This window comes from Tamandua tetradactyla, chromosome 4 (genome assembly GCF_023851605.1).
Source record: "Tamandua tetradactyla isolate mTamTet1 chromosome 4, mTamTet1.pri, whole genome shotgun sequence".
NCBI classification, from domain to species: Eukaryota; Metazoa; Chordata; class Mammalia; order Pilosa; family Myrmecophagidae; genus Tamandua; species Tamandua tetradactyla.
In genome coordinates, this window is record NC_135330.1 from 81,135,434 (window position 1) to 81,163,215 (window position 27,782).

Here is a 27,782-nt window from a genome sequence, read left to right on the forward strand (position 1 = left end):
GCGCGGCTGGCCTCACCGCGTCTCCCCAACAGTTCTACTTGGTTGGGACCGCCATGTGATGGGTGAGCCCCTCGCGGCTTTCAGGACTCCAGAATTGGCACCATCTGCTTGTCCCACCCCTCTGCTGGCTGGCTTCTACCTTCTAACCCCAGGTAACTGTTCACCAACATTTGCCTTCCTCTGAAAGAAGATTAGATGCCATGAAAATTTCATGGCAGCCCCCAAAGTTCCGGCTCTAATATAACTGAAAATGATCATGGATTAGTTAGTTGCCTTGAAATGAGTCTATTTCCATACTGGCCCCTAATACTTCCTTAAAGTACCAGCTACTTTCCTAACTCCACCCCCAGCTCCCCCCCCACACACACACCCCGAAGTCGGGCTTATCTATATTGTGCCCTTGCCCTATGCGTCTCAAATCACTACCTCTAACTAATGATAAGGAGTTAATATTTTCTTTTAAACAACACAATTCTATCTCCAGGGTATTAAAGTCTAATCCTAATGTGGAACAGAAGATAAAGTTTTAAACACAGTTGATCAAACCCTAAAACAGTATCTTTAAAAGAAATGGAAGGCTGCCTTTGTACCAGAGAGACAGGGAAGAAAAGAGGAAGCAAATGGAAAGACAGTGGAAAAGAGAAAATTAATTACTTACTTGATGTTTAGATGGATGTAGAGAAGCAAGTTAAAAAGCTAAATTGAAGGGCAGGCCATGGTGACTCAGCAGGTAGGGTTCTCACCTGCCATGCCAGAAACCCAGGTTCAAGTCCCACTGCCTGCCCATGTTTAAAAAAAAAGCTAAATTGAAGAGCAATTTTCTATCACCTCTAGAAAGCTACATAAGACAAGAATGTTCCCTTTTCCCAAGGCATCATAAGGAGAAGAAAGCCTCCTTGGAAAAAAATTACATCTAAATTTCCCCCAGTAAAATTGGTTAATAAATTGTTTCCTCCATACTATGCAATTATTTTAACTGTTGGAGAAGACAAGAGAAAATGTTTACATTATATTTAGTTATAAATCAGGTGATTAAATGATATATTATAAATCCCATTTTAAAAATATATGATATGTTTATGTATGCACAATAAAAATGGGAAAAAATTCAAAAAACAAAAAGAAACATCTTTTGTCTTTTTTTTCCTACCTAGATAACAAAAGTTCCACTGTATGAATATTCCAAATCAGTATTCACATTCCAAAAATGTCCTAAATAATCTCTGCTCACTGCTCACACTCAGTGGTTTGGTGGTAGTATATTTGAAGCACAGATCACATTTGGGGAAATGGCATTGCAAGCTTGATCTTTGTTTTCCTAAGAAAAAATAACTTAAAAAGAAAATTTAGTGATACTAATTTTGAAAATTAAAATTTGAAGTTGTAAAAAGATGTTAAGAAAAAAAAGGATGTTCAGTCTTCTAGTATTTGAGGAACCCTGATACTACATTATCTCCAGGGATGTCATATTTTCACTTAGATGCTATGGAAATGGTAAACTGAGTAAAAGAACAGAAACTCCCACCTCCTTAATGTTTATGAGCGATAAGATTTTCTTAAACATTAGTATAATGTCTAATTGTATCTTACATACAGACAAAACCAACTGGAGTTAATCACAGATTCTCAAAATCCTAATTTTTTCAAGATTGACTCTGAGTTATATTGATTGATTTTTTTTTCTCTATGCCATCATTAAGATATTTTACATAAGATATTCTGAAGTTTGATATGCTGTGCCCACTTTGGACACATTTTTCAACTCCAACAGCTCTATATATGTAATTATTATCCACATCTAGGCTAACTGATAATAAAATCGGTCCAAGAATCAAAACATTGCAGGTCAAAAGGGCTCTTAAAAGGGATGAATCTCTGCTCACTTCAGCAGCACATATACTAAAATTGGAACGATACAGAGAAGATGAGCATGGCCCCTGTACAAGGATGACACGCAAATTCGTGAAGCGTTTCATATAAAAAAAAAAAAGGGATGAATCTGCCATAGGCTATCTCCCAAAACTGGCCATACTGTTGCTACTTCAACAACAGCTGGCCCCAAAAGTTAGCAAAGCTTGGGGGCAAGAGTACAAAGAAGACCCCCGCCTGAAGCACAAGTGCCTGGATGTTCCATTAATCAGCACTTATTTCATTTAACCAGTCATGAGAATTATTAAATCTATTTTCATTCAGGTCACTCTTCTACATCTTCATTTTGCCAAATGTTAGCTAAATTCTAGATACGTTTTCTATGATACTCTTATAAGGAGGAGGGGGGAAGGAGCGGGAGGAGAATAAAAAGAGAGGAGGAGGAGGGGGAGAGAAAAGGGGAGGGAGGAGCAGTGGGACTTTTTTTCCCCAGTGAGTTCTTTCACAGAAATGCACACCCTCATATGCTCATATGCAGAGATATGCACACATATATGCACACATGCATGTGTATTTACTATACATAAAAGCATAAATGTGTTAGAGTGGAAGGAGTGAAATTTTGCTCACTTCTCCTGTCCATCTCCTGGCTATCCATTAAAGCCCAGGCAATAAGACTCTACTCTTTTAAAATATTTTTAATGGTTTCATGACATTCCATAAGATATCATAATGTATTTACTTAATGCTCTCTTTTGGGGCGTTTTTATTTTTTTCCCAAGTTTTGATATCAAAGCTTGCCATAAACATACTTGTAACTAAATCTATACATACTTCCATGATTATCCCTGAGGTAAATTCCTTCAAAGCACAAGGATATTTTATAAAAGCTTTTGGTTTATTATAGTCTTTTAACCATGTTTGTATTTTATCCTTAAAGTCTGACAGTCACTTTCCCTAGGAGAAAAGACTGAAACAAAAATCTAGTTAAGACTTTCCTTGCCTTTCTCACAGGCTTACAGATGGACCAACTGGGCAAGTAATTAACTGGGTTCCAGTTAATAAAAGGGACCAAGACTTCACTGAAATGTAAGGAGATGGGGAAAATTCTCTTTACCAGAATTCCTCTTAGAAAAAAATCTCACTGTATGGTTGCGAAGAATACTTTAATATGGGTCCAGCACAAAGGAGGAAGAGATGATAAGGGACATGTTTATACAACAGACGTTCAGGGAACCTTTTATTCAACGTCCAGGATCTCTGCCTTGTTGGTTTTGCAAAATGCATTGTGTGCATTTGTTGGCATCTCCTGCCACCCCCCCACTCCATGCTCAGTGATAGCTCCAAATAGTAAACAGATATTTTTAAACTATAGATGGTGTAAGTGCCAGAATATAGACATACCAGAGACACCCTTGTCTACATGGCCCACGGTCATATTTCAACATAATGTCAACCTGTTCCCTAGCAGAAATGTTTTTATTCTTTATGCTTTGAACATGTCTCCTCTTATCCTCTCCTTAGAGTGGACTGATTTGAGGGAAAGAATACCTGACAAGTGGTATAAAACCTGAAGGTCGAGATTCTTCCCTGAAAGGCATTTCAGTTTCACAAGGATCAACGTGATCTCTGTTCTCTTTTAAAAAAATAAGTCTTTTTTTTTCATTTTTCCTACAGCTCTCTCGCAGTCTTTCTCATCAAATGACAATCACATTAAATGAAATTTAAATTTTCCATTAAAATGTATTGTTACTGGAAAATTAAATGACCCCAGAATAGTCTTACAAAGGCATAAGTCCTTTTTTCTCTCGCCCTCTCGGCTGTTATAAGTACCCAAGTACTTTGGCTTCAGATGTTATGCACAGAATGGGATCTAAAACTTGAGCCGTAATGTTTTCTCTAATTTCCTTATCTTAAAAGCATAATCATAATTTAATTCATTCACAGACTGAAATGATTCAAAACAAGGCCTAAGTTCCTGTGAGTGCTACCACTATTCTCCTGTGGTAGTCTTTGGGGTTTACTGAGGCCCCAGTCTTTGGGGGACCTTGAATTATAATTTTTGTCCCTGAAAGCCCCATGCGTCTGTTCAAAGTTTTGCTCAGCTTCTCAGCCTTTCCTCCAAGCTTTTAGGTTGGCAATTGCCTCTCGGGGAAAATCAGTGTTCATGTCTGCTTTACCCTCTTGGCTTTCCTTCTATTTCAGATCTTGGTACTGCAATTTCTTACAGCCTACATAGCTGGTACCATTTTGATGATTTCAAATACAACCCCCCCCTCCCACACACACACACAGCTTTTCTAGTTGTTTTCAACAGGAGAGCTGGTTCAAACCACCAAATGCATCATTATCTGGGTTCTGTAATAAATGGCCTGGTTTTGTTTATGAATACCATTTAATGGTGCTATCTTATTTCAATAGAGTCCATTGTTTCAGCTGATTCCTTCTTTCCTTTCACCTTTTTCCTGTCTTTAAAGGATACCTCCCCCTCCCCAAATGCCCCTTTCCCTCCCAGGTGAGATGCCTTTCCAAGGCTGCTACTCCTAGTGCACTTTCCAAGCCCCTTCCTTTCATGCCTTCCCTGGCATCCGATTCTCTGAGCCATGAGGTCTCAGACCTGTCCTCAGTTATCTCCTGATTCAGGGGAGTATTTCTTCTGGGGGATTCTTTTTTTTTTTTTTTTTTTTTTTGTGTTGTCTCTTTAGCCTTTTTTTATGAAAGAGGTAGGTTTACAGAAAAATCGTGAATAAAATGCAAAGTTCCCATATGCCATTGTGTTATTAACATCTTGCATTAATGTGGTACATTTGTTACACTTCATGAAAGAACATTTTAATAATTAATGTGCTATTAACTATAGTCCATCATTTACAATAGGACTCACTGTGTTGTACAATAATGTAGTATAGGATTATAACCCTACATATAAAATAGATATCCGTGAGTCCATACTGATAGAAAGGAATGATTCAATAAATAATTAAATAAATGCAGGAAAATAGACACATTTCCTGTACAGAAGAATTCCAAATAATTTATGTAGACACTCTGCCTTTAAGAAGGTGCAACATTGAACTCCTCAAAATTAAACACTTTTGTGCATCAAAGAACTTCATCAAGAAAGTAGAAAGACAGCCTACACAATGGGAATCAATATTTGGAAACGACATATCAGATAAAGGTCTAGTATCCAGAATTTAGAATGAGATTGTTCAACTCAACAACAAAAAGATAGCCAACCCAATTACAAAATGGGAAAAAGACTTGAATAGACACCTCTCAGAGGAGGAAATACAAATGGCCAAAAGACACATGAAGAGATGCTCAATGTCCCTGGCCATTAGAGAAATGCAAATCAAAACCACAATGAGATATCATCTCACACCCACCAGAATGGCCATTATCAACAAAACAGAAAATGACAAGTGCTGGAGAGGATGCGGAGAAAGAGGCACACTTATCCACTGTTGGTGGGAATGTCAAATGGTGCAACCACTGTGGAAAGCAGTTTGGCGGTTCCTCAAAAAGCTGAATATAGAATTGCCATACGATCCAGCAATACCATTGCTGGGAATCTACTCAAAGGAATTAAGGGCAAAAACTCAAACGGACATTTGCACACCAATGTTTATAGCAGCGTTATTTACAATTGCAAAGAGATGGAAACAGCCAAAATGTCCATCAACAGACGAGTGGCTAAACAAACTGTGGTATATACATACGATGGAATATTATGCAGCGTTAAGACAGGATAAACTTATGAAGCATGTAATAACATGGATGGACCTAGAAAACATTATGCTGAGTGAGTCTAGCCAAAAGCTAAAAGACAAATACGGTATGGTCCCAATGATGTGAATCGACACTCGAGAATAAACTTGGAATATGTCATTGGTAACAGAGTTCAGCAGGAGTTAGAAACAGGGTAAGACAATGGGTAATTGAAGCTGAAGGGATACAGACTGTGCAACAGGACTAGATACAAAAACTCAAAAATGGACAGTACAATAATAACTAATTGTAAAGTAATCATGTTAAAATACTGAACGAAGCTGCATCCAAGCTATAGGTTTTTGTTTTGTTTTGTTTTGTTCTTATTATTATTACTTTTATTTTTTTCTCTATATTAACATTCTATATTTTTTTCTGTTATACTGCTAGTTCTTCTAAACCGATGCAAATGTACTAAGAAACGATGATCATGCATCTATGTGATGATGTTAAGAATTACTGATTGCATATGTAGAATGGTATGACGTCTAAAAAAAAAAAATATGGTCAGCACAATACTGCCTAATTGTAATGTAATTATCTTGGAACGCTGAATGAGGCTGCATCTGATCTATAGTTTTTCTTTTGTTTGTTTTGTTTATTTTTCTCTTATATATTTTTGTACTTTTTATTTTTATTTGTGTTTTCTCTCTGTGTTATCACTTTATTTCTTTTTCTGTTGTAGTGCGATTTCTTTCTCTAAATCGATGCATATGTACTGAGAAATGATGACCATACACCTATGTGATGATATTAAGAATTACTGATTGCATATGTAGAATGGATTGATTTCTATTGTTGTGTTAATTTTTTTAATTAATAAAAAAATAAAATAAAATAAAATAAAAATAAAATAAATAAAAAATAAAAAAAAAGAAGGTGCAACATGATGCCTGCCCATGTTAAAAAAAAAAAAGAAGGTGCAACATAGCACTTTCTTTTTTTTTTTTTTTTTGTACAATCAGTAATTCTTAATAACATCACATAGTTGCATATTCATCATTTCTTAGTACATTTGCATCAATTTAGAAAAAGAAATAAAAAGACAATCTTCTGGGGGAATCTTAATTGACATTATCTGTGTGCCATCACCACTAGAATCCAGTCACATTCTCTTCTCTACACTTAAACCTTGCTTTACTCCCCTCTGGTGTGGGCTTCTGAGCTGATGTTTATTTCCCCACTTACATATAAAGAGACATTTGTAGTATTTTCTTTCTCCTAGTTATGTTATAGGAGTGAGTTATTTCTTGTTCTACTGGAACCCAGAACTCCAATAATACATATTTTTAACTTTTAGATAAGATTATTTGTCTTACCAACCCTTTTGCCATTGATTTCTAATTTCATTGAATTTTGCTTAGAGATAATTTAGTCTAAGACTTCAATTCTTTGGAAATTGAGACTTTCTTTGTGGCTGAGTACATGGTTGATTTCTTCGAATGTTTCATGTGCATTCTAAATTGCTTGAGTTAAGCAACCATATTAAACAAATCGTTTAGACTTTTTATTACTATCATTTTTAATCTATCACTCTCTGAGGGTTAAAATCAACTACTAAAGTTGATATAGCCACAATATTTCATCCATAGTTGTTAGTTTTTGCTTCATATATCTTAAGACCAGTCTCTTAGGTATATATATATGTTTAAGATCATCTCCTCTTTGGTCTATTGTCCCTTTTCCCAGGATAAAATGTCCTTCTTTGTCTCTCATTTTTCCACTTGAACTACATTTTATCTGTTACTGAAAGTGTTACCCTGCCTTAATTTTTACATACTCAATATGTCTATTTTCTGTTTTACAGCTTCTGTTTCTCTTTCTTGGCTAGAAGTGTGTCCCCAGACTTTAGGTTGTACATATGTTCTCTTAAATTTTCTTCAAAACTTTCTCTTATTTTCCCTACTATTAATTATGGCATGGGTAACTAAGACAAAACACATTTGTAACAAAATAAAAATTGATCTTAATGTCATAAGACCTTAAAATTTTTTTTTGAAAAAAGCGTAATCATGTTTGTTAAAGGGATTTTACTTAACTATGAAGATTTGATGCAAAGAGAAAAAGGTATCCAGACTGATAAACTGGTTCAGAGTTTTAAACTGTTCTCTACTTTGTGTTCTCAAATAGGTGTGGTCTGAGAAATCATTTCATTCATACCCTCCTTTCTCCGAAGAGGAAACTGCATTCAAAGATATTGTAAAAATTGTACCCCAGCTTCTGGAATCCCGTTCTGCTGTTCTGATAATGCTTTCCATTATCATCACTCACAACTTTTGCATTTCTCTCTGTGGACCCAATTTTAGAAAAGTTTGTCTATCAAGCTGAATTTAAGCACTAATTCATTTCTCAGTCAAAGATTCTGGTCAGTGTGAGGATAATCCATGCTACCATACTGACGGGATATAATCCCACCCAAAAGCACACAACTTTTGGGAAACACTATACTGTTTCTTTTCAACTTTCTGACCTGTTGAAAATAGTTGTTAGTTCCTGCTACTACTATGGAGAACCACTAGATGGCAGTGAAACCTCTGTCCAGGACAAGGGACTGGTGCCATCCACAAGATTTGAAACCATATGGACCTATCTCTACAATAGGCACCCACTGTCCCCCCAAAGCCCTTGGTCTCGAGGCTCATATTTCCTAGATTTAACTAATAGCATATCTTAGTCCTTCTGCCTACTTATGTATTTGAGGCGAATCCACAGCTTCAGTTGGATTTTGAACTTTTTTGATTTGCTCAGATTATTAAAATGTCTTTTCATTTGGCCATAAAGATGCACTAATTCTATTCCATTGGATCCCTTATACCCAAACATAAAGTTTCCTTGCTGTCTGGCAACAACCTGTTGCAGGCTCTTGCTGCACTTCCCTGTCCCAGACAGGCAATCAGCCAGGTTTCTAAGGTCCGATTCCCTTCAAAGGAAATTGACAGTAGAGTCCAAACTATGAGTCGCAATTAATTAGTAAGTGAGCAGATAACTGCGCTTATCTGGTTTTGTGGTCCTGGAATGACATGACTTGTAGGATATTTCAGTGGACAGAGAGGGGAAAAAAAGACAAAACATATACACACCTGCACATATATCTAAGTTCATAGCCATTTTCAATAGCCCTAATATTGCTTCACAATCATAATATTTAAATCATTAATCCTATATTCAAACTATAATTTTGCGTTCTTTTCTAATTGATGAATCGTGTAATTGTCACTCTAAAGCTCTTGATTCATAACAAAGCTAATGTATTTATTTTACTTGCCAAGACAAGAAATAGGTCCAAAACATACCAGTATTAACACTACTAATAAAGCTAACTAAATGAAGTTCAAAACTTTGTCCTTAGAGTACACTGTGAGGATAAAGAGTAAAATTGTGTTGGTTGAGTAATTTAAAATAATTCCTCACTCTGGGTTCAGGCCAAATATTTCAGATCATTTTTAGATAGAAAGGGTCAGCATTTGACAGTTCTGAGTTCTGAGGAAATCTTCCGTGGATTTTGGATGAATATGACCAGACAGGATATGACTCTGTTATATTGTTCAAGAATTATTTTAAGTGTTAGATATTATGCTTTCAAACTTTATCCCCCGAAGATTTCTGCTTCTGCTGCAGAATGTTTCAAAAGCCTAACACAGGCACACACAAAAATTGTATTTATAGTGCTGTCAAAGGGTGAAGGATGCAGAGAAGCCTTGGTGAACTAAATTCCAGAAAGGGACAAGTCTTTCATGGGTGAGCAGTGAGCCAGGGCCATTTTCATATCTGGACAAGTATTGATGTGGGTGCTGCTGGGCAGAAAAGCGGGCTTGCCTTGTACTGAAAGACAGACTGTTCAGGGTTAAGAAGAAACCAGCCAAGATTTCAGTTATAGAAGATGCTGGCAGGATAGATCGGAATCCAGAAAGCCTTAAATAGAAAATAAAAAAAATCTTTCAATCCCCTGACCCCCAGAATTTTGCTGAGAAAGCCACAGGGGAGGGAACACCAGACATGCACCATCTCATGGTTCCAAAATCCTGCTGGAGGTGAATCCAAAGGTGAACCCAAACCATTTGAAGCTGCACTGCAATCCCCTCCCAGCTCAAATACTGATAAGATCAAAGACTGTGGCCCCAGGTCAGTGATAATGCAGAAATATGAGGCTTAAGCTAACCAGAGGTCACCTCAATTTAGGTAAAGCTGCAGCCCAGCTCAGCCCAGCACCAGCTGCCAAGCTGCAAGAAACAGGAACCAGCTTGCTCTCTCTGGGAAAGACAAAACAAAATGTTTTAAATGGTTCAGATTTCAAGAGAAATAGTGTAGGAGAAGCCTTTGTTTTATAGTTGTAGCAAATTTCAGTTGTAACATCCTTTCTCTGCCAACGGTGTTTACACTGTATTGACCTCAAGTCTTTGCTCTTTATCTTGGATGCAAAAATCCAACCCCTTACAAGAAATAACAATGTGCCTGCCTGAAATCCCTAATTTTGCATTTGATGAGACCTACATGATTCACACAGATCTTTTTTTTTAAAATACTTTCTTAAAAATGCAAATGTAACTTAAATTTCTTTCTGTTTTTCTCTGTTTTTATCACTTTTTGAACTAAAAAGTATTTATTACAGAAAGCCCCAAATTAATAATAACGGTTTTAACCAAAGAAGAGTGGTAGTTTACTTACCACCCTCCATTTTTTGGACTGTTCAAAAACTAAGGCTTCATAAGCATTTAAAACTGCTTCCCCACACCTAAGGGTGCAGTCTTTGGAAAATTAAGCTTATTCTCTTATTTGTTTCATTCAGTTAATAACCAGTTCTTATCAGCTCCAAATACATATTTCTTCTTGAATTTAAGATTGTCCTGTGAAAAAACAAACAAGCAATTTCTAGCACCTTCAGTTCATAAAACTTCAGATGCATACACTTGCTCACTTGCTTTCTTCTTCTTCCTTTCTTCCTTCCTCCCTTCTCCCTTCCTTTCTTTCTTCCCTCCTTCCTTTTCAAATTCACACATCTATTACTAAATAAAAGGGTAAAACATAAAAGTTTTATGTGTCTACAAATGGAAGCTTCATGTTTCAACTAAACACCTGTAATTGTTTCTGTGAAAGTTATTCCAAATTAACAATTATTTTGAAGACTCTGAGGTCTCTTAGCATTGTCTTTTACTCATTAATTGGTCATTTGTGTTCATGAATCTTAGCTCTCCAGTGTCCTAACTCTTTTGGAGGGTAGGCTCCTAATTTTTACCTGTAAGGAAAGATTTCTGTGGGCGGGTTGTATATATTGTGGATTGACACTGAGCATCCTTTCTACTTCCCTTCTAGAGTGCAGAGGCTGGGAGATGAGAATACCATGTTTTGGAGCCCCCTTCACACTGGAGGAAAGTCCTCGAGTTAGCTTAAGCTAGTCAGAAGCTAGTCAGCTTTGGGAGGAGTGGATATATATCAGTGGAACAGAGCAAAACATCCAGTAGATCCATATAAACACGCTGCCCTGTGTCCTGATGCCCATGAGATTGGGGAACAGACATTGGCATTCTGGCACTGAAAAACCCAACACTTACAGGGTGATACTTGCCAGCAGAAGCACGGCTTCCATGCTACTTCTTAAAACAGGGTAGAGTGCAACACAGTGGTCAATCAGAGGGAGGGGTAAGGGGTAGGGGATGCTGAGGTTTTCTTTTTATTTCTTTTTCTGGAGTGATGCAAATGTTCTAAAAATGATCATGGTGATGAATGCACAACTTGGTGATGATACCATGAGCCACTGATTGTATACTTTGGATGAATTGTACAGTGTGTGAACGTACCTCAATAAAATCACATTTTTAAAAAAAGAGAGGGAGAGACAGGGCAGGGGGCGTCTGTGTTTTGCCTTGCTGGGTTGGAGGGCCAACTGTGAGCATCATGATGGGCCCCTATGTGGCAGCTGAGGTGGCGTGTCACCACGGTGAACAGTCCTGGTGGCGGCCCCGCCATGCCCCCGCTTCCTGACCATGGTAGAAATGACAGCTGTGCAGGGTGGCTCTAGGAGCTACGCCAGAGGAAGTCCAGCCAGCTCTCCCAACCCCCCCCCCTGACTTGGAAGCACTGAGTTCTCTCTGCTATCTCCTGTCCCACCTGCCCATCCCAAAGGGCACACAGGCTCAGATCAGGAAAGCCAGGAACAAACCTCCTAGAGATGTCAGGACAGCACCAGCTTCAAACAGCCAGCCCAGGGTGTGAGAGAACATGGGGGAAAGCATCCATAAAGGAAGTTCTAGGACCTCTTCTCTGTTTTGGTTCTGAGAAAGGTCAGAGGCCACTGTGCAAGTCTGAGGAACTGAGAAACATTAGGTGGGAGAAAACAAAGGAGAAACTTGTTGCCAGCCCCCACCACATGTACACAAACAGGTACAGACAGGGCCCACATCAGGGGTGGGCTTAGGGAGGAGTGATGGTTCACTTTAAATCAAGCTCAGAGTTTCTAAGCAGTCTTTGGACATTATAAAATTTTACAGTACATAAATTGAGACTCTGTTTGTGACCTGGCATTTTTTATTGCTCCACTGTAATCAGAAAAATTAAAGGACTGCCTAAATATTTGTTCAGGGGCCGGGTAAGCAACCTCTGCACAGAATGATTTCTGAAGAGATGACTGAAAAAAAACATAAAGATGGTTTCTAACTACATCTTCTTGAGTCCTGTTTGTTCACTAAAGAGACTTAATCTGGGAATCAATTTTCAATTGTTCAAGTGTCCAAGTATTGCCTTTAGTAGACAAGCTAATGATAATTTTTGGATAGTATTTTGTATGTACAAAAACACATTTTAGACCCAAAGACATTCCACCTTTGTCTCCGTTGGACACGCAGCTTGGGTCCTTGAAGTCAGTTTTGCACACAAGAAAAGGGACTGCTAAGGTCTCCTTTCGTGTATAAATTAGTAGTTGCTTCAGTCAAGTTAGAAATCTACAAATCCAGTTTCCCTTAACCTTTTAAACTCAACTTACAATGTGTTTTATTCTGTTTACAAACCTAATAAACTTTAACAATTTATACTGCTCAATTTAATTCTCTTAAACATTTTAAATGACTTTTACAAGCTTAGTATATTTGATTTTCATTTCAAGTTCTTCAGTGATAAAAGAGGACTATTTCCTATAAGTACTGTAAATTAAACATTCTCAGATCCCTTTTTTGTTGTTAAAGTTACTGGTTCAGTCGTGAAAGGGAAACTTTACTAAGGTCTCAGGGCCCTGGGGTGAAGGAAGGAGGCCGCGGGGGGTAGACTGAGAAACGGGGAAAGGGGCCTTTATTTGACCTTCTTGGGGTGCAGGCTGTTGCGGGGTCTGACCCTCCCCTTCGGACAACTGGCAGCCCAGGGCCGCAAGGGAGTGCGACATTCACGGCGCACCCTCCCGTACTTGTACGTACTTTCACCGAAATATCCCAATTATTCTTAAACACACCACAAATTCTGAGCATGTAAAACATGAACTCGGTAGCCCATCACCATACTCAGTGCTAAGCTTCCCCGAATCAAAAGGCATTTGCCCACCTTAAAAAGAAACTCAGGCGTCTCTCAAGCAAGGTCCCCAGTGCACTGAGAGCGCAGTTACTAAAAACCGTGATTTCCCGGATTACGCCACGGGCGCTCGCACGCACGCCCCGGAGTCACGCTTGCCCAGCCGCGTGGGTTTCCTTCACCTTCTCACCGCAGCGCACGCCCGGGCACGGCACTTCCACGTCTCGCTACAGCCCCTCGCGGGAGGCGCCCGGCGTCTGGCAGGGGCCCGGCCGAGGGTTTCCAGACGGCGTCCCCCGCGCCGGCCCCGGGGGTCCTCGCCCCGCCTCTCCCGCCGCGCGCGGGCGGCCCGCACCCCGTGGTCACCCTGTCGCGGCGGGCGCGGCCGGCCGTTCGGGACGGACTTGGGCGTGGTCCCCCCCAGCCCTGAGACGGCGCGCGGCCGCGGCTGAGCCCGGGGAGAGGAAAGGGGGCGGGGCCGCCGCCAGCCCGGGCCCCACTGCCAGGGGGCGCTGCGACCTCGCGGCCCCCACCCCCCGCCACCCCCGGGACCGGGGCCGGGGGCGGGGAGCAGAGGTCCGCGTCCCGCACGCGCCGCGCCGCCCCTCGCCAGAAGCGCGCGGGCACCATGGCGGTGACGGGAGCCACGCTCCGGGCCGGGGTGGCCCGCGGCCTCCGACGCCGTGGGCCGCGGGGGCGAGGGCGGCCCGAGGCGGACGACGAGGCGCTCGGCCTCCTGGAGCACCTGGAGGGCGGGGACGAGGGCGCCCGGGGCGCGCGGGGGGGACGGCGCGCCCCGGTCCCCGAGCGCTGCGGGCAGCTGGAGGAGCCGGCGCCCGGCGAGCGGCCCCAGAGGAGGTACCGGCAGAAGCTGAAGAAGTGCGGCAAGGTAGGGAGGGCGCTGCGCGGGCGTCGAGCCGGGGGCGGGGCGGGGGGTGGGTGGGGGCGCCTGCCGACCCCCCGCAGAGCGGGAGCCGGGTCCCGTCCGTCCGACTGGGGCTCAGCTCCCCTGCCAAGCCGTCCCCGCGTCCTGCACCCACTCCCCACCCCGCATTCCCCCACCGCGTGCGCTGCTGGAACCCTTGAAGCCGGCCGGTCGGCGAGCCGGGAAGCGAAGGAAGAAGTAGGTTGCAAGTGAAGATACAGAGTAACCCAGGGGCTTCCCTGAGCCCCGCTGCGCTCCCACCCCGCTGGTGGCGGGCCAAAGACGCGCACAAGGTGTCTCCTCCCGGTTGTCTGACCAGCTCCTTGGATAGGAAGCAGGGCGGGGATCAGTGTCCCTGTTTTTCAGATGGGAATACTGCGGCTTAGCGTGGTTAGGTGACCTGAAGAAGGGGACCCAGCTCGGAAGCAGGAGTTGCACAGCCCAGGTTTTCTGCTTCCCAGCAGCATCCTTTGCAGATATCCCTCTCACTAAGGATTGTTAGGCTAAGTCCTGTAACTATTCCCAAAGATACAAATGCATAAGTAAGAACTTACTTGTGGACTCTACTTTTCTCTTCTCCCAGCCAGCTATCTTTGTACAAAACATACTGCATTGTCTGAGAAGGGGGAGAGAGAGAATGAGAGAATGGGATACAATGACAGCTACTTCCTCAGAGATAGAAGCCCAAACTGCTGCTCCTGCTCCTAGGGACTGGACAAGCACATCCAGAAGAGAAACCACAAAGCTCTTTGTGTCCTGGCCAAAGGCCACTGCCTCCCTATTTCCTTGTCCAGCTACCTGTCTTCCAGTGGCCTCTCATTATACCTCCAAGCCATTCAATCAATCTCCAGACCTTAATGATTTTTTAGGCTTATGATCCTCTTTAAAGATACGTCAGCAACTTTTGGAGCAGTACTGAAGCAGGCGGTGCTAAAATATGTTAATAACAACTTAAAAAGAGTATTGAGCTTAGGGTCATGCTCAAACTAATCCTCTTTCTTCTCCGTCCCCACTGAACACAAAGACGCCATCATTTGACTCTCAGCCCTTGAAATGATAGTGTGGAAATCTCAGCTCAGGGACTGGCACTTGGAGATGTATTTTGGGTGCTTCCTCTGGTGCCAGGCTTTGTGCCAAATACTAGACATACAAAAATGAATATGACGAAGTCCTGCCCCAGAGAGATCCACAGCATCCTGGAGAGAAATGCATCCATACTGACCTAGCTGAGCCACGGTGAGATTGGAAAGTTGGGGAAGGCTTTGCATCCATGGTGACATGAAAACTAGATGCAGAAGGGTGAGTTAACATTTCGCACTCTAGAGGAGTGGCGCCAAGGTAGAAGGACAGCACAAGTAAAGGTATGGACATATGAAAGCTGGAGAGTGTTAGTCACTAGTTCAAGAGACTCAAGAGGGCAAGTGAGAGGATGTTGCCGTGACAGGGTGAGATGTGCCCTTTCTGCCCATAGAAGGAAAGAGTGGCTTTAGCATCCACTTCTTCGGAGGCAGCGGAGAGGGTCTCCAGGCTCTAGCACAGAGGAAGAAAATAACCCATCCCACTTAGTTGAAAACCCATGAGAACAGCCGAGGATGGGCTTGAAATGTGGGGAGGCGATTTCATCTGCTTTGGCCGCCAGGTAAAATCATTTGCTACTTTGGCCCAGTGACATCAGGAGCAGGCTGCAAACATGATCCACATTATTTTTTTTATTTTTATTTTTATTTTTTTATTAATTAACGGAAAAAAGAAAAAAAAGAAATTAACCCAACATTTAGAAATCATACCATTCTACATATGCAATCAGTAATTCTTAACATCATCATATAGATGCATGATCATCGTTTCTTAGTACATTTGCATCGGTTTAGAAGAACTAGCAACACAACAGAAAAAGATATAGAATGTTAATATAGAGAAAAAAATAAAAGTAATAATAATAGTAAAAACAAACAAAAAAAACAACCAGACAGACAAAAACAAACAAAAAACAAAAACAACAACAACAACAAAAAAAACCCTATAGCTCCGATGCAGCTTCATTCAGTGTTTTAACATGATTACTTTACAATTAGGTATTATTGTGTTGTCCATTTTAGAGTTTTTGTATGATCCACATTATTAACAAATGGTTTTTCCTTAAGGAAGAGTGATTAATTCAAATTCTTCATCCAAACCTCTTCCTGCTTCTATTTAAAGAAAGGCATTTGGCCTTTGTGAAATGTGAAAATGTGGAAGAGGGCTCTAGGAAAAGAGGCCCAGAGCTGAGCCGGTGCCACCCTCCTGAAGGGCCGACGTAGCTCTGGGTGTAGAGGGCTGGTGTGCCTGAAACTTTGGGATCTTGCCGGGCGGTCCCCAGTTGATTTGGAAGTCCTAGCACTAGTGCTCATGAAATGCATGCCCTGCTGTTAAAGGGATGTTTCCCGAGTCCAGGGAAGGGAAGGGCACTAGCATGCCATGCTCTCCCAGAATCCTCAGCCCTCTGCCGGGCACTGTATATACAGACAGGCTTGGAGAGCTGTTATTATCCCCATTTTACACCGAAGGACACTGGAGTTTTAAGGGAGTTAAGCCATTTATTCAAGAAATTAACTGGAAAGCCGCAAAGCTGGGGTTCGGGAAGCCTGCCCCTGCCTCAGCAGAAGCAATTGGGGTGAAGGAGGAAACCTCCCCCCCAAACTTAGCTAAAATAAGAGGCACCTCTGAGAGACCCAGTAAGAGCCACAGATAAGGAAAATAAGTAAATTTTGTTAATTGGGCAGCTAGGAGCGGGTCGAAGAGGGAGTTCTATAGGTGTAGAACCACCTTTAGTTCCAAAGAAAGAAAAAGATCCCGTGTTCTAAGTAGGGGGAAGGACATAGCTGCTGGAGCCAGGCTGTCTGGCTTGGGCCCTGACCTGCCACCAACTGAGTGTGTGACCTCAGGCAGTACACACTTCTCTTTGCCTCAATTTCCTCACCTGCAACATGAGATGATAATCATGGGGTTATGGTGGGGAGTAAATGAGTCAGTCCAGGTAAAGCACTTACAGCGCAACTTGCATGCCATGAGGATTGCGTAACTGTCAGCTGCTAGTATCTAGGGGTGTGAAACCATTCTGTTTCTTTTCTCACTGACTTTTGGTGAGTTTCTAACTCAGGAAAAAAAAGTCAGCTTCTTCAAGTTGGAGCCTCAGTCCTGACAAAATGTCACACCCCAAAGGCCTGAGCTCTGCACTCAGAGAATGTGGTCTTTGTTTAGAGCTGCTTTCCTTTTTGCAGCTGGAGGGGAAGGGATCCCTGGCATCACGGAATTTTCTGAAACTGAGGAACCCCCAGAAAGCGTCACTCCCTGTATTGGTTTCCCGTGGCTTCTATAACAAATGACCGCAAACGTGGTGACTTAACGCAAACGTATTCTTCTCCCGGTCCTGGAAGCCAGTCGTACAAAATCCATTTCGGTGGGATTGGCAGAGCTGGGTCCCTTTGGAGCTTCAGGAGAGAACCCTTTCCTTTGCTCCTGCCAGCTTCCCTTGGCTTGCAGTCCCATCTTCCACCTTTAAAGTCAGCAACAGAGCATCTTCAGATCCCTTTCTCTCCATCCTTTTGCAGCTCTTATCACGTGGCTTCCTGCATGCAGCTGACTCCTCCTGCCTCCCTCTTATAGGACCACTGTGATTACATTGGGCTTACCTGGATAAACCACCTCAAGGGCCTTAATTTACTTCTGAATTTAATCGCAACTGCAGTGGCCCTTTTGCCTTGCAAGGTGATATATTCCCACGTGCTGGGGGGTCAGGACATAGGCATGTTGGGGAGTCATTTTTACTCTGCCTCATGCCCCATGCTCCCCTGCCTCACCACTCCTCTGAGACAGTTCAGTTGAAGACTCCAAAATCTGCTCCCTCAATGAAACTTTGATAGATACTTGACATTTCTTTGCACCGCATTTCTCAAATGTCTGTTTTGACAGCATTCCAGTGAAGGAGCTATTTTAGTAGTGTTTTGTTTTGTTTTCCTTTCCAAATTGCAATGATGAAACGACAAGCAGTTTTTAAAATAACAGGCTGAGGAAAATGGATGTACAAATACCAAAAAAAGTCAGGTTTAATACAGACAATCCATTAATTGTAGTGGCTTTGTGTATCATGGATCTCTTTTGATAGTTCTAATTGCTCCCAGAAAACAAATTTTTGGTTGTTTCAAAAATACAAGTAAATTTTCTCCCAAAGATTCCTATTGCAAATATATAGAAATGTATCTTAGCAGTGCTACCCACCCACCCCCACACTCTTATGCGCACACGTCCCGCATGTCTCTTTGAAAACTTGCTGGAATAGTATTTTATCTGGAGAAGACAGGCATTGCCTGGTTGTCTGGTGCTGCCTTTTTAGCCCAAGAGGTACCTAAAGAGACCCCCAGCTGCTTGCTCAGTGCTGCAAATACAGAAATAAGCACAAGGACACTCCTGTCCTCATTGTATGACTGGGGGGGGGTCTCTAATTTAGGCTACAGAGAGCTGCAGTAAGCCAGAAATCACAAGAAAGTATGCTCTTAAGGAGCTTTCCTGCGCAGGTAACAAAGTATCTTGGATTTATATGTTACCACAACACACTTCAACTACTATGTAATAAAAGAAGAAGCAAATGTTATTTTATAATAAAAGCTAACATCTTGTGGCATCTGTACTGCCTGCGCTCTGTGCCAGGCACTGTTTTAATGATTTGCTTTCATAGACTCGTTCTGTGCTCCTAAGAACCCAATGAGGCGGTTACTAAATATTCTCACTTTATAGGTGAATCTTGAGGCTAAAGAAAGCTAATATGGGTGGCTCTGTAATCGAAAGCCAGGCCCCCACACTAGAGTACCATTTCCTTCATTAAGGAAGGAACAGGGGTTAAGGCCATGGACTCTGAGATGGGACTTCTTGGGGTGGAACTGCAGCTCAGCCTTTTACCGACTGTATAATCTTGGATACATTTAATCCTTCTGTGCTTTCTGGGCAGCCAAAGATCAGCAGAGTACTCTAGTAGCCAACCAAAGTTTGGTTTATTTGCTCGATGCAGAAAGGAAGAATCCATGCCAGAGGAACTGTAAAGTGTAGACCTCAAGTAGAGGGTTGAATACTTGAGTCTGAGCCAAAGATATCTCTTTTGGGAATTACCAGCATGCAGAAAATACTTAAAGTCATCGAAAACGGGTGAGACCATCTAAGAAGAGATTGTAGGCAGAGAGAGACAGACAGACAGACAGACAAGGCCCATGACTGGAGTCTTGAAGAGCTCCAACATTTTAAACTTTGGTAGAAGGATGATCCAGCAAAGAAGGCTGAGGCGGAGCTGGCTGTGAAGTAGAGGAGAACTAAGAGTATGGAGTCAGAGAGCCCAAATGATTATTTCATGAGGTGTGTGGGATGCTGCAGAGAAGTCAGGAGGGAGGAAGACGGAAGAGTGCCCATTGGATTGGGCAGATTGGAGCCTGAGATAAAAGATTCAGAGGGAATGAGCGTGAGGAAGTGGAGGTAGCAAACATGGATGGCTCTTTCCATTGGTTGGGCATGAAGTGGAGCAGAGACCTGAGAAACATGGGGTTAAGGTGATTCCTGAGCATCTGTGTAACCTCTCTATCCGATAGAGAGGACGGGAATAGTAATGCTATAGAGGAGGAAGCCAAAGGCAAATGCGAAGGAATGACCTCGCGGAAGAGAAACATTTTTCTCCATCATAACACAAGACTGGTGGGAGAAGGCAGGGGCAGGTGGGTTTGTAGACTTAGTGGTGGAGAGGTGAATGAGTTTACTGGTGACTTCTGATTTTTTTCATTAAAAAGTGAAGTGGGCTATCTAAGGAGGTTGTGGAGACTAAATGTGTCTGCCCTTTGCAGGGGAAAGGAGGCTAGAGGAGAAAGGAAAAGGTATGAAGTAGTCATCTTGGGAGAGGGAGAAAGCCTACGAAAGAGCTACAGTAGGTTTTCTGCGTAGTGTTGGAAGTCAAGGCAGGATTTGTGGTTGTGATCAGGAACTTTAACTGAAACCAGCCCACGTGGTCATTGGATCTGGGAGTCAGATGGCTGAGAGACAGGTGTGTGTGATGAGGTCCAGGTCATAGACAGTGCTGACCTAACTTGAGGGTGGGGAGAGAAAGCGTACACAATTAATGGTAGTTGTTGGTGCTGTTCTTAATTTTTCTGTGGCAGTTCCACTCGAGTCCTTTGTATGTCCACTGTCTAGCACCAGGGGAGCAGGAGCGGACACTGAGAATGCATGGCACAGCCCTCACCCTCAAGGATTGTACTGTATTTCCAATTGTATTGGAGACACAGGACTTATATGCATATGCAGCAGTTAGAGAACCACAGAAGACTCAAAGGAAACAAATGTATGGATCAGACAGGAAGATGCTGTAGAGGCAGAGAGAAGCCAGGGTGGGCTTTCAGATAAGATGCATGAAGGAAAACTTCAGATGATCCCATCTGCTTTGTTTTTAGACCTAGCACGTGCATTTCTGTTTCTGAGACGTTCCCTGAATTGTCTTTCAAGGTGATGATTTCTGCTCCGAGGTCTCTGTCCTTCCCTCCTTCCCCCCACCCCCGCCTTCCCCAGCATGTTCTTATGTTGGGGGTGAACAAGGGACGTCAGAGATGTGAAACACGGTAACTTATGGAGAATGAGGCATAGCGATTCTTTACGTATGCCACCCTTGTGCCTGAGGATTGGAGACGTTGCCTCACCTAACCCATTGCTTTTCTCTTCTGTTCTTCACCCTAGAATGTTGGGAAGGCCATCACCAAAGGATGCCGCTACTTAGTCATTGGCCTGCAGGGATTCGCGGCCGCCTACTCAGCCCCCTTTGGAGTAGCAGCCAGCGTGGTGTCCTTTGTCCGTTAACGGAGGCTGCTGGGGCAGGAGACGCGAGTGCATTGGAAGTCTGCTCTGGGAACAGGGTGAACCCAAGAACATTTCAGACTTGAACCCACAAAATCCCTGGATGAAGAAAAGGCCTTTCTTTATCGAATTGATTGAGCATTATGAATGAGTCATTCTGCCCCTTTTCTGAGCGTTTCATGTCTCTTGGACACAGGTGGATGTGATGGACAGTCTCCGAGGATTAGGCCAAGGTCACGTTTGCTGTAGAGTCAGTTTGCCAACGCCTGAGCATTCACATGACAGTGGGAGAGGAGAGGGTGGAAGAAAACACATGACGAATGAGAACACTGTGGGTGGGTGCACAGAGGAGTGATTTTGAAGGGAAAAGAATTTGGTCCTGAGTCAGATGATCCATTATGGTCCCCTGGAAAGGTTGCAGGTTGAAAGGTTACTTGCAGCTCTTGGCTGCCTCGGTTCTGAGGGCACCAGAAGAGCTGGGGTTTTTCTGAAGTCATTCTCCCTCACCTCCTTCCTTCACCCTTCCCGTCCCCAGCCCTTTGTCACCAGGAATTTAATTACAGGCTTAAGAAGAAGGAAGGAAGAAAAATTCTCTTTGAAGGCTGAGATGCTTTAGTCACTGTGTTGACAGATGTATCATGACTGTTTAAAGCAGATGAGTGCTTGCCATTTTTGCCCATTCCTCACCTGAATGTGCAGCTGACAAAGAGGGAGGAAACAGCGGCAAGTTCACATGCAGCCTGGGTGGCTGTTTGCTGTGCCCAGTCCAGCCCATTTGGACCCACTCACATGTCTGTGACTGGCCAGACTCCCCTCCAGCAGCTCCAGGAAGAAAAGCCCACTCTGAGCAGGCTGAGGACACAGGCGTGTTGACCCAGCCTGCCGAGCAGCAGCAGCGCACTTCTGACCACCGTTCACGCCCTGCCTCTGGGTAGCGTTGACGAAGTGCATTTGTCTCGGGACCAAGATAGGCACAGAGAGACACGGCACCCTGAAATGAAAGTATATGATTTAGAGAAGGAACCAGGAAGTAGAAGATAGGTGAGAAGGATGTCAGAAAGAGAGACGTGGACGGACAAGAGCCAGCTCTGGATTATCAGCATTGGGGAGTCTTAGGAGAACCAGGCCTTCAGCACTAAGTAGGGGCCAAAAGAGGCTGGGTGAGCTCACACTGTTTGCCTCTGGAGCATCTTTTTCCCGTTCTGGGCTGCCAGTGTGACCTCATCTCACCTGACTTCAAAGGTTAGAATGGGAGTTGGTCCTGGGCCTGACACCCACCAAGGTTGTCCCATGGAGCACCATTGAACCATTGGTCAAGAAGGAGATAGGAAGAGGGAGTTCTTCTGTAAACCCCCCCCAATAGGGCAACTGTTCTGACTTTGATTCCAAAATACCAAGAAATCCAAGGCGGTTGTTGCTGATCAGTCTGCAGTGTGGTAGCCTGCGAGCTCTCTCTCAGCTTTCATGCTTTCCAGATCGAGTCCAAGCAGGTGGAAGTGAGAAAGAGAGAAAAGAGAGAAAAGGGAATGCGGTGAAGGAGAAGGTCGTAGCTGTGAAGCTAGACTCAGCTTCAGTTTCTGGAGGCTCTTGTTGAAAATGAACTTGGACCCCATTCCTGCAACGTTAATATTTGTGAGGAAAAGAGAAAAACAGTGATCTTGTTGTAGCCCAAGTGATGAAATTTGATAATGGCTCATTTTCACACATCGGAGATCATTGTAGATTTCCCAGCAAAACTGGGAGTCAAGGAGAAAAAAATGCAAAGCACAGTTATTGAATGTTTTAGTTTCCTAGCTGCTGAAACAAATAACATAGAGTGGGTTAGTTTAACGACAAGAATTTATCGGCTCGCTGTCTCAGAAGGCTTGCTTTCTCCTAGGGTCTGTATCTTCTGCCTGGCCAACAAACTTTGGAGTCCCTTGGTTTTTCTTTCGAAAGGCAGTGCATGTGGTTATGTCTTTTCCTTTCTCCTCTGGTTCCATTGATTCTGGCTTCTTCCTGTGGCTCTCTTTCTATGCCCAATTTCCTTTGCTTACAAGGATGTCAGGTGCACAGATAAGGGCCCACTCTCATTGAGTTTGGCACACCTTAACTCATAACATCATCACAGGTCCTCTTTGCAAATGGGTTCCCAACAGCAGGACCAGGGGCTGGGACCTTTTTTTGTAGGACATGTGATTCAACCCCTAACATTGAGAAAGAGAGTCAGGCTCTGTGAGGCCTGCTGGTCACAGGACATTAATACCAGGAGAAAAGGCCTGTGGTGTGTTTGGATGACACCAGCTAATCAGTGATACTGGTGAGCATCAAAGAAGCCCATACCGTCTTCTTGGGAAATGCAACTGGGACCCAGAGAAGAGAGAGATTTGTCCTTGCCTGGGCATCCAAGGAAGACCCACACCCCCACATTGGAGAAACTGTAAAGCTAAGCACCATTGGCCCTAAAATTCTTGAAGTCTGGCTAAGAATTAACCCAGAAATTTTGAAAATCAAAACCTCCCAGGGAATGTCCTGGGAGTCAGGTTCATGTGTACTGAAGATTAACTTCTCCAAACTGTAGCTCAGCCCGAGTAGCTGTTTCCCCTTCCTGGGGCACCAGGACACTGATGTTTTCCTGTTACTCAGTTCATTGAGCTTAAGAATTAGAACTCCAGCCAGCATTTTGCCAATTGCCTTTTCTTTTTTGTTAATTTCAAGGCCTCCACCCTACTGAGAACGGGGTTTTAGAGCTTTCCCTTTACATGTGTGACCAAGAGGCTTTTATATTTCCTTTGCTTTCCCCCAATTATGTAAATAAATGCCCTAATTTGCCTAAAGTTTCTGTTTGTGAAGGTTGTGCTTTTTTTTTTTTTTTAACCCCTCGCTTTCTAATCTTCTGACAAGGAGATTCCTGGAGGCTCCACCCAAAGCTGAGAACTTGTTCAGCATGTGACTCAGTTGGGAGCAGTTCCCCTGGGGAGCTCCGGTGAGAGCCTGAGGCCCAGGAGAGGGAGGGATGCCCCAGCTCACCTGGTGGCTCCTCTGGGGTGTTTAAAGGAGGGGCAGTCCCCTAGGAGCTCGCTGGAGCTGGCTTCGGAGCACAGAGAGCTCATGTGCTTGTTAACAATGAAGATTTCCAGAACCCTGATTCAGATCGTGGGATCTGACATGGGGCCAAGAAGCTGCATTTTCTAAGAGCAGCTGAGAAGGCTCTCCTGCAGCTGTTCCTTAGCCTGGACCAAGAAGTCCTGGCCCGAGAAGGAAAGCGCTGTGTCCAGGGAGGGAAGTGGAGCCTGCAGGGTGCCAGGCCATGCTGGGCCCGTGCGATCTGCTCGCTCACCGAATACTCACAGGGCCGTGGGCACAGGACTTGGTCGGGGAAGGTGGAGGTCGCAGGAGTGGTCCTGAGCGAGCCTCAGATCGTCTGCCTACGTGCGGCGGGGGGCCCTGGGACCCGAGCTGCTGTGAGGCCTACAGTAAAGCAGAAGCAAGGGGCCTCCCGCTCCCCAGCCACCTTGGGGTGGCCCCGCTGCCCCTCTGCCCAGCACCCGGGTCTTGTCGGAGAACCCCTGACTGGCTTCCTTGACCGAGAAGTGTCCGGAAGCAGGACTTGAACTCAGACTTTCTCACTGCAGCTCTCGTCCTTTCTCCAGCAGCCTCCACTATCCTCCGGTGTACGACAGTGCCCTGAGCAGGAGATGGCTGTGGGCCGAGAAACCATCGTTGCAGTTTTAGGTTTAGGCAGCTGCGAGGCTTTTGCACCCCTGATGTCTGTTTCAGGCTGCCCGACCCTGGAGGATGACAGGTTAACTGAATTTAACTCTGTGATGCCGTTATCCCCAAGATGCGAACACTTTCTAGATCCACCCCCCCACCCACCCCCCGCCGTTTGCTTATTTTGTAATAAAATGTATGCACAGAGTTAGAGGGAAAAAAGTGCCCTCAGCATCCCAGGAATGGCTGCCTTTGAGAAGCCCCATGGCTTTGCCAAAAGACCAGATGGTTCCTGAGAAAATCCGAATCATGTGGCCATTCATGGGGAAATGTGGGAAAAAGTAAATAAACCCGTGGGTGTTGTTTTCTTTTGTAGAAGTAAGATTGTTTTGGGGTTCCAAACCACCTGAAGAGAAAAAGAGATCTCTTCAGGTCTGCACGGGCCGGGGCTGGATGCGCATTACCAGGGAAGGGGGGGATAAGGGACGGGGGTGAGGGGGCGAGGCAGGGGGAGGAGGGCAGGGGCGGGGAGAGGACAGAGGCCTGACCACTGGAAGCCGTGGGTCAAAACCCCCGACCCCCGGGGGCGTGCCTACTTAGTGCCGCCCTCTGCCCTTCCGCTCCACTTAAGACGAAAACCTGACCAGCACCCGCGACCTTGAGGGCGGGCTTTGTTTTCGTGAAAAGGTGTTTTCCCTGTGATTCCTCTTGCATAACCCGTTCGCAGGGCTGAAAACAAATATGCCTGGTTCAAACCAGATATGCCCTGTAGAAACAGAGCCCGTGCTTCTTTCACTTGAGCTTTAAATCCAGGGCAAACCATTGTCCGCCCCAGGACCTGCTTTCTTGAGCAACAAGAGAGAATAATTTCTGGGTTGTGGCATGCCTATGAAGGGTGCTTAGAATTGCTGAAGCAGGAGCAAGTGGTGAAAGAACACCAGCTTATTGGGGTGCGGGTGGGGGTGGGGTGCGGGTGGGGCCGTTTGCCCATTGGAGAAGCACTCCACATGCGTATTTTCTTTAATCTTTTTAGGTGTTATTCTTAATGCCCACAGGACACAGCCAGGAAATGGAGAGCTTCCTGTTGTACCAAGCAGTGAGCTGATGGTTATTGTGTGCTGCGATTCCTTTAGAGGGTCGAGGAGAAAAAGGCATAAAAGTTAATCATTAATTTTCCTGGCAGCCATCATTTTTCCAGACATGATCAGACTTGAATTTGTTTGTCTTATAACGGTTTTTTTCAGTAAATCAGTGAGTGTTCCATGTAATCCCCACAAGCCCCCATTCCATCTCTTCCTCTACTCACACTTTAAAAAAAAAAAATATATATATATATATATACATTTTTTTTATTGAGAAACCTTCACACACACACATTCCATACATGGCAAACAGTCAGTGGCTCACAATATCATCATATAGTTGTGTATTCACCACCAAGATCATTTTGTATAACATTTGCATCACTCCAGAAAAAGAAATAAAAAGAAAAAAGAAAAAACACATACACACCATACTCCTTACCCCACCCTCTCATTAACCAGTAGTTTTTCCATGTGCCCAATTTATTTTTTTACCCTTTGTCCCCCATTATTTATATATTCTTTTTCCATATGTATGTATATATATATATATATATATATATATATATACACATATATATATATATATATTTTTTTTTTTTGCATGGGCAGGCACTGGGAATTGAAGCTGGGTCTCTGGCATGGCAGGTGAGAACTCTGCCACTGAGCCACCGTTGCCTGCCCTTTCCATATTTTTTAACTCATCTGTCTATACTCTGGCTAAAAGGAGCATCAGACACAAGGTTTTCACAATTGCACAGTCACATTGTAAAGTTATATCTTTATGCAGTCGTCTTCAAGAATCAAGGCTACTGGAACACAGCTCAACAGTTTCATGTACTTCCCTCCACCCACTCCAATACACCATACACTGAAAAGGGATATCTACGTAATACGTAAGAATAACATCTCAACTACGTTTGAAATCTCTCAGCCACTGAAACTTTATTTTGTCTCATTTCTCTCTTTCCCCTTTTGGTCAGGAAGATTTTCTCAGTCCCTTGATGCCGGTCAGCTCATCCTGGGAGTCCTGTCCCACGTTGCCAGGGAGATTTACACCCCTGGGGGTCATGTCCCACGTAGGAGGAAAGGCAGTCTCTACTCACGTTTCTGCTGCAAGTAGAAGCAGAGAAGAGAACCAGGAAGTACAAAGCCTCTGCTAGGTACTGGACGGACACTGTGCTTGTTTAACTGCATCATTTTATCTAATTCTCAAATTCATTTCATTCTCAATAATAATGGTAATGAGGTAGGTACCATTTATTATTATCTCTCTTTTATATAGTTGAGGAAAAACGAAGCTAACAGAAGTTAGGGAATTTTGCTCCAATGCCAGGAAGCCACGAGACAAGGCTGAGCTCTTTCTGCCGGTTTCAGCTGCCTCTCTTATTTCCATTTCCTACGGGGCAAGGGGAAAAGAGGGAAGCTTCAAATGTAATCCCATCTGATCTGCATTCCTGATGTGAATATTGTGATGCAATTTACTTACAAAGACATCTGTCTATACACTCGATTTTCAAGATGCTGAGATTGATTAGCTCCTGATTTGTCACGGTAAAGGATGAAGGGAGGGCCGGGCCAGGGCAGGATCTGTTGCTCTAAATGGGGGGGGGGGGGGGGGGGGGGCGGGGGGCAGGGCGTGAATTTACCTGACTTTGCCACGTTTCCTGGTGTGACTTCAGCTGCCACGGTCACTGTTCCCCTAGACTGGTGGCTGTTCCCCTGTCGCCACCCTCCACTATTCGTTCACCCCTGGGCCCCGGGGCCACATGCCAAAGCCCCAGGGCCAGCGGAAAGCTACCCGGCTGGCAGGAGCGGCGCTGGCACCGCACAGCTTGGCTGCAAAACGGGGCGACCTTGCACAAGTTCCTTAACTTTGAATTTCGTTGTTTTTGCTTTGGTCTGCAAAGTAGAGCAAATAGTAACTACTTCAGAGGCTTGCTTGGAAGAGTAAATGATGGGAAATGTACCGAGAGTCTTCCATGTAGGGTATTAAATGTTCCCCTTTCCCCAGCTGCCCCCAGCTGAAATCAACTCTTAGTTTGCCCCGGGGCCTATGGGAGGGAAAGAAAGAAGCCTGAGGGATTGAT

The 27,782-nt window shown here is 43.9% G+C and overlaps 1 protein-coding gene, 1 long non-coding RNA gene and 1 other non-coding gene across 3 annotated transcripts; 2 read left to right on the plus strand and 1 right to left on the minus strand.

The window, feature by feature from the left end:
* Window positions 1-1,875: 1,875 nt before the first annotated feature.
* LOC143681825 (U6 spliceosomal RNA) lies at window positions 1,876-1,982 on the plus strand. The gene has a single exon (XR_013174882.1). It is a non-coding gene; the product is annotated as a U6 spliceosomal RNA (small nuclear RNA).
* An 11,777-nt stretch (window positions 1,983-13,759) lies between these two features.
* C4H1orf115 (chromosome 4 C1orf115 homolog) lies at window positions 13,760-23,733 on the plus strand. Its single transcript, XM_077156810.1, has 2 exons — window positions 13,760-14,020; window positions 20,801-23,733. The coding sequence occupies exons 1-2, from the start codon at window positions 13,760-13,762 to the stop codon at window positions 20,918-20,920; spliced, it is 381 nt and encodes a 126-aa protein (XP_077012925.1). The 3' UTR covers window positions 20,921-23,733.
* Window positions 23,734-26,440: 2,707 nt separating this feature from the next.
* Window positions 26,441-27,685, minus strand: LOC143679086 (uncharacterized). Its single transcript, XR_013173546.1, has 3 exons — window positions 27,342-27,685; window positions 26,999-27,091; window positions 26,441-26,805 (listed from the first exon to the last, which is right to left on the minus strand). It is a non-coding gene; the product is annotated as an uncharacterized LOC143679086 (long non-coding RNA).
* Window positions 27,686-27,782: the final 97 nt, after the last annotated feature.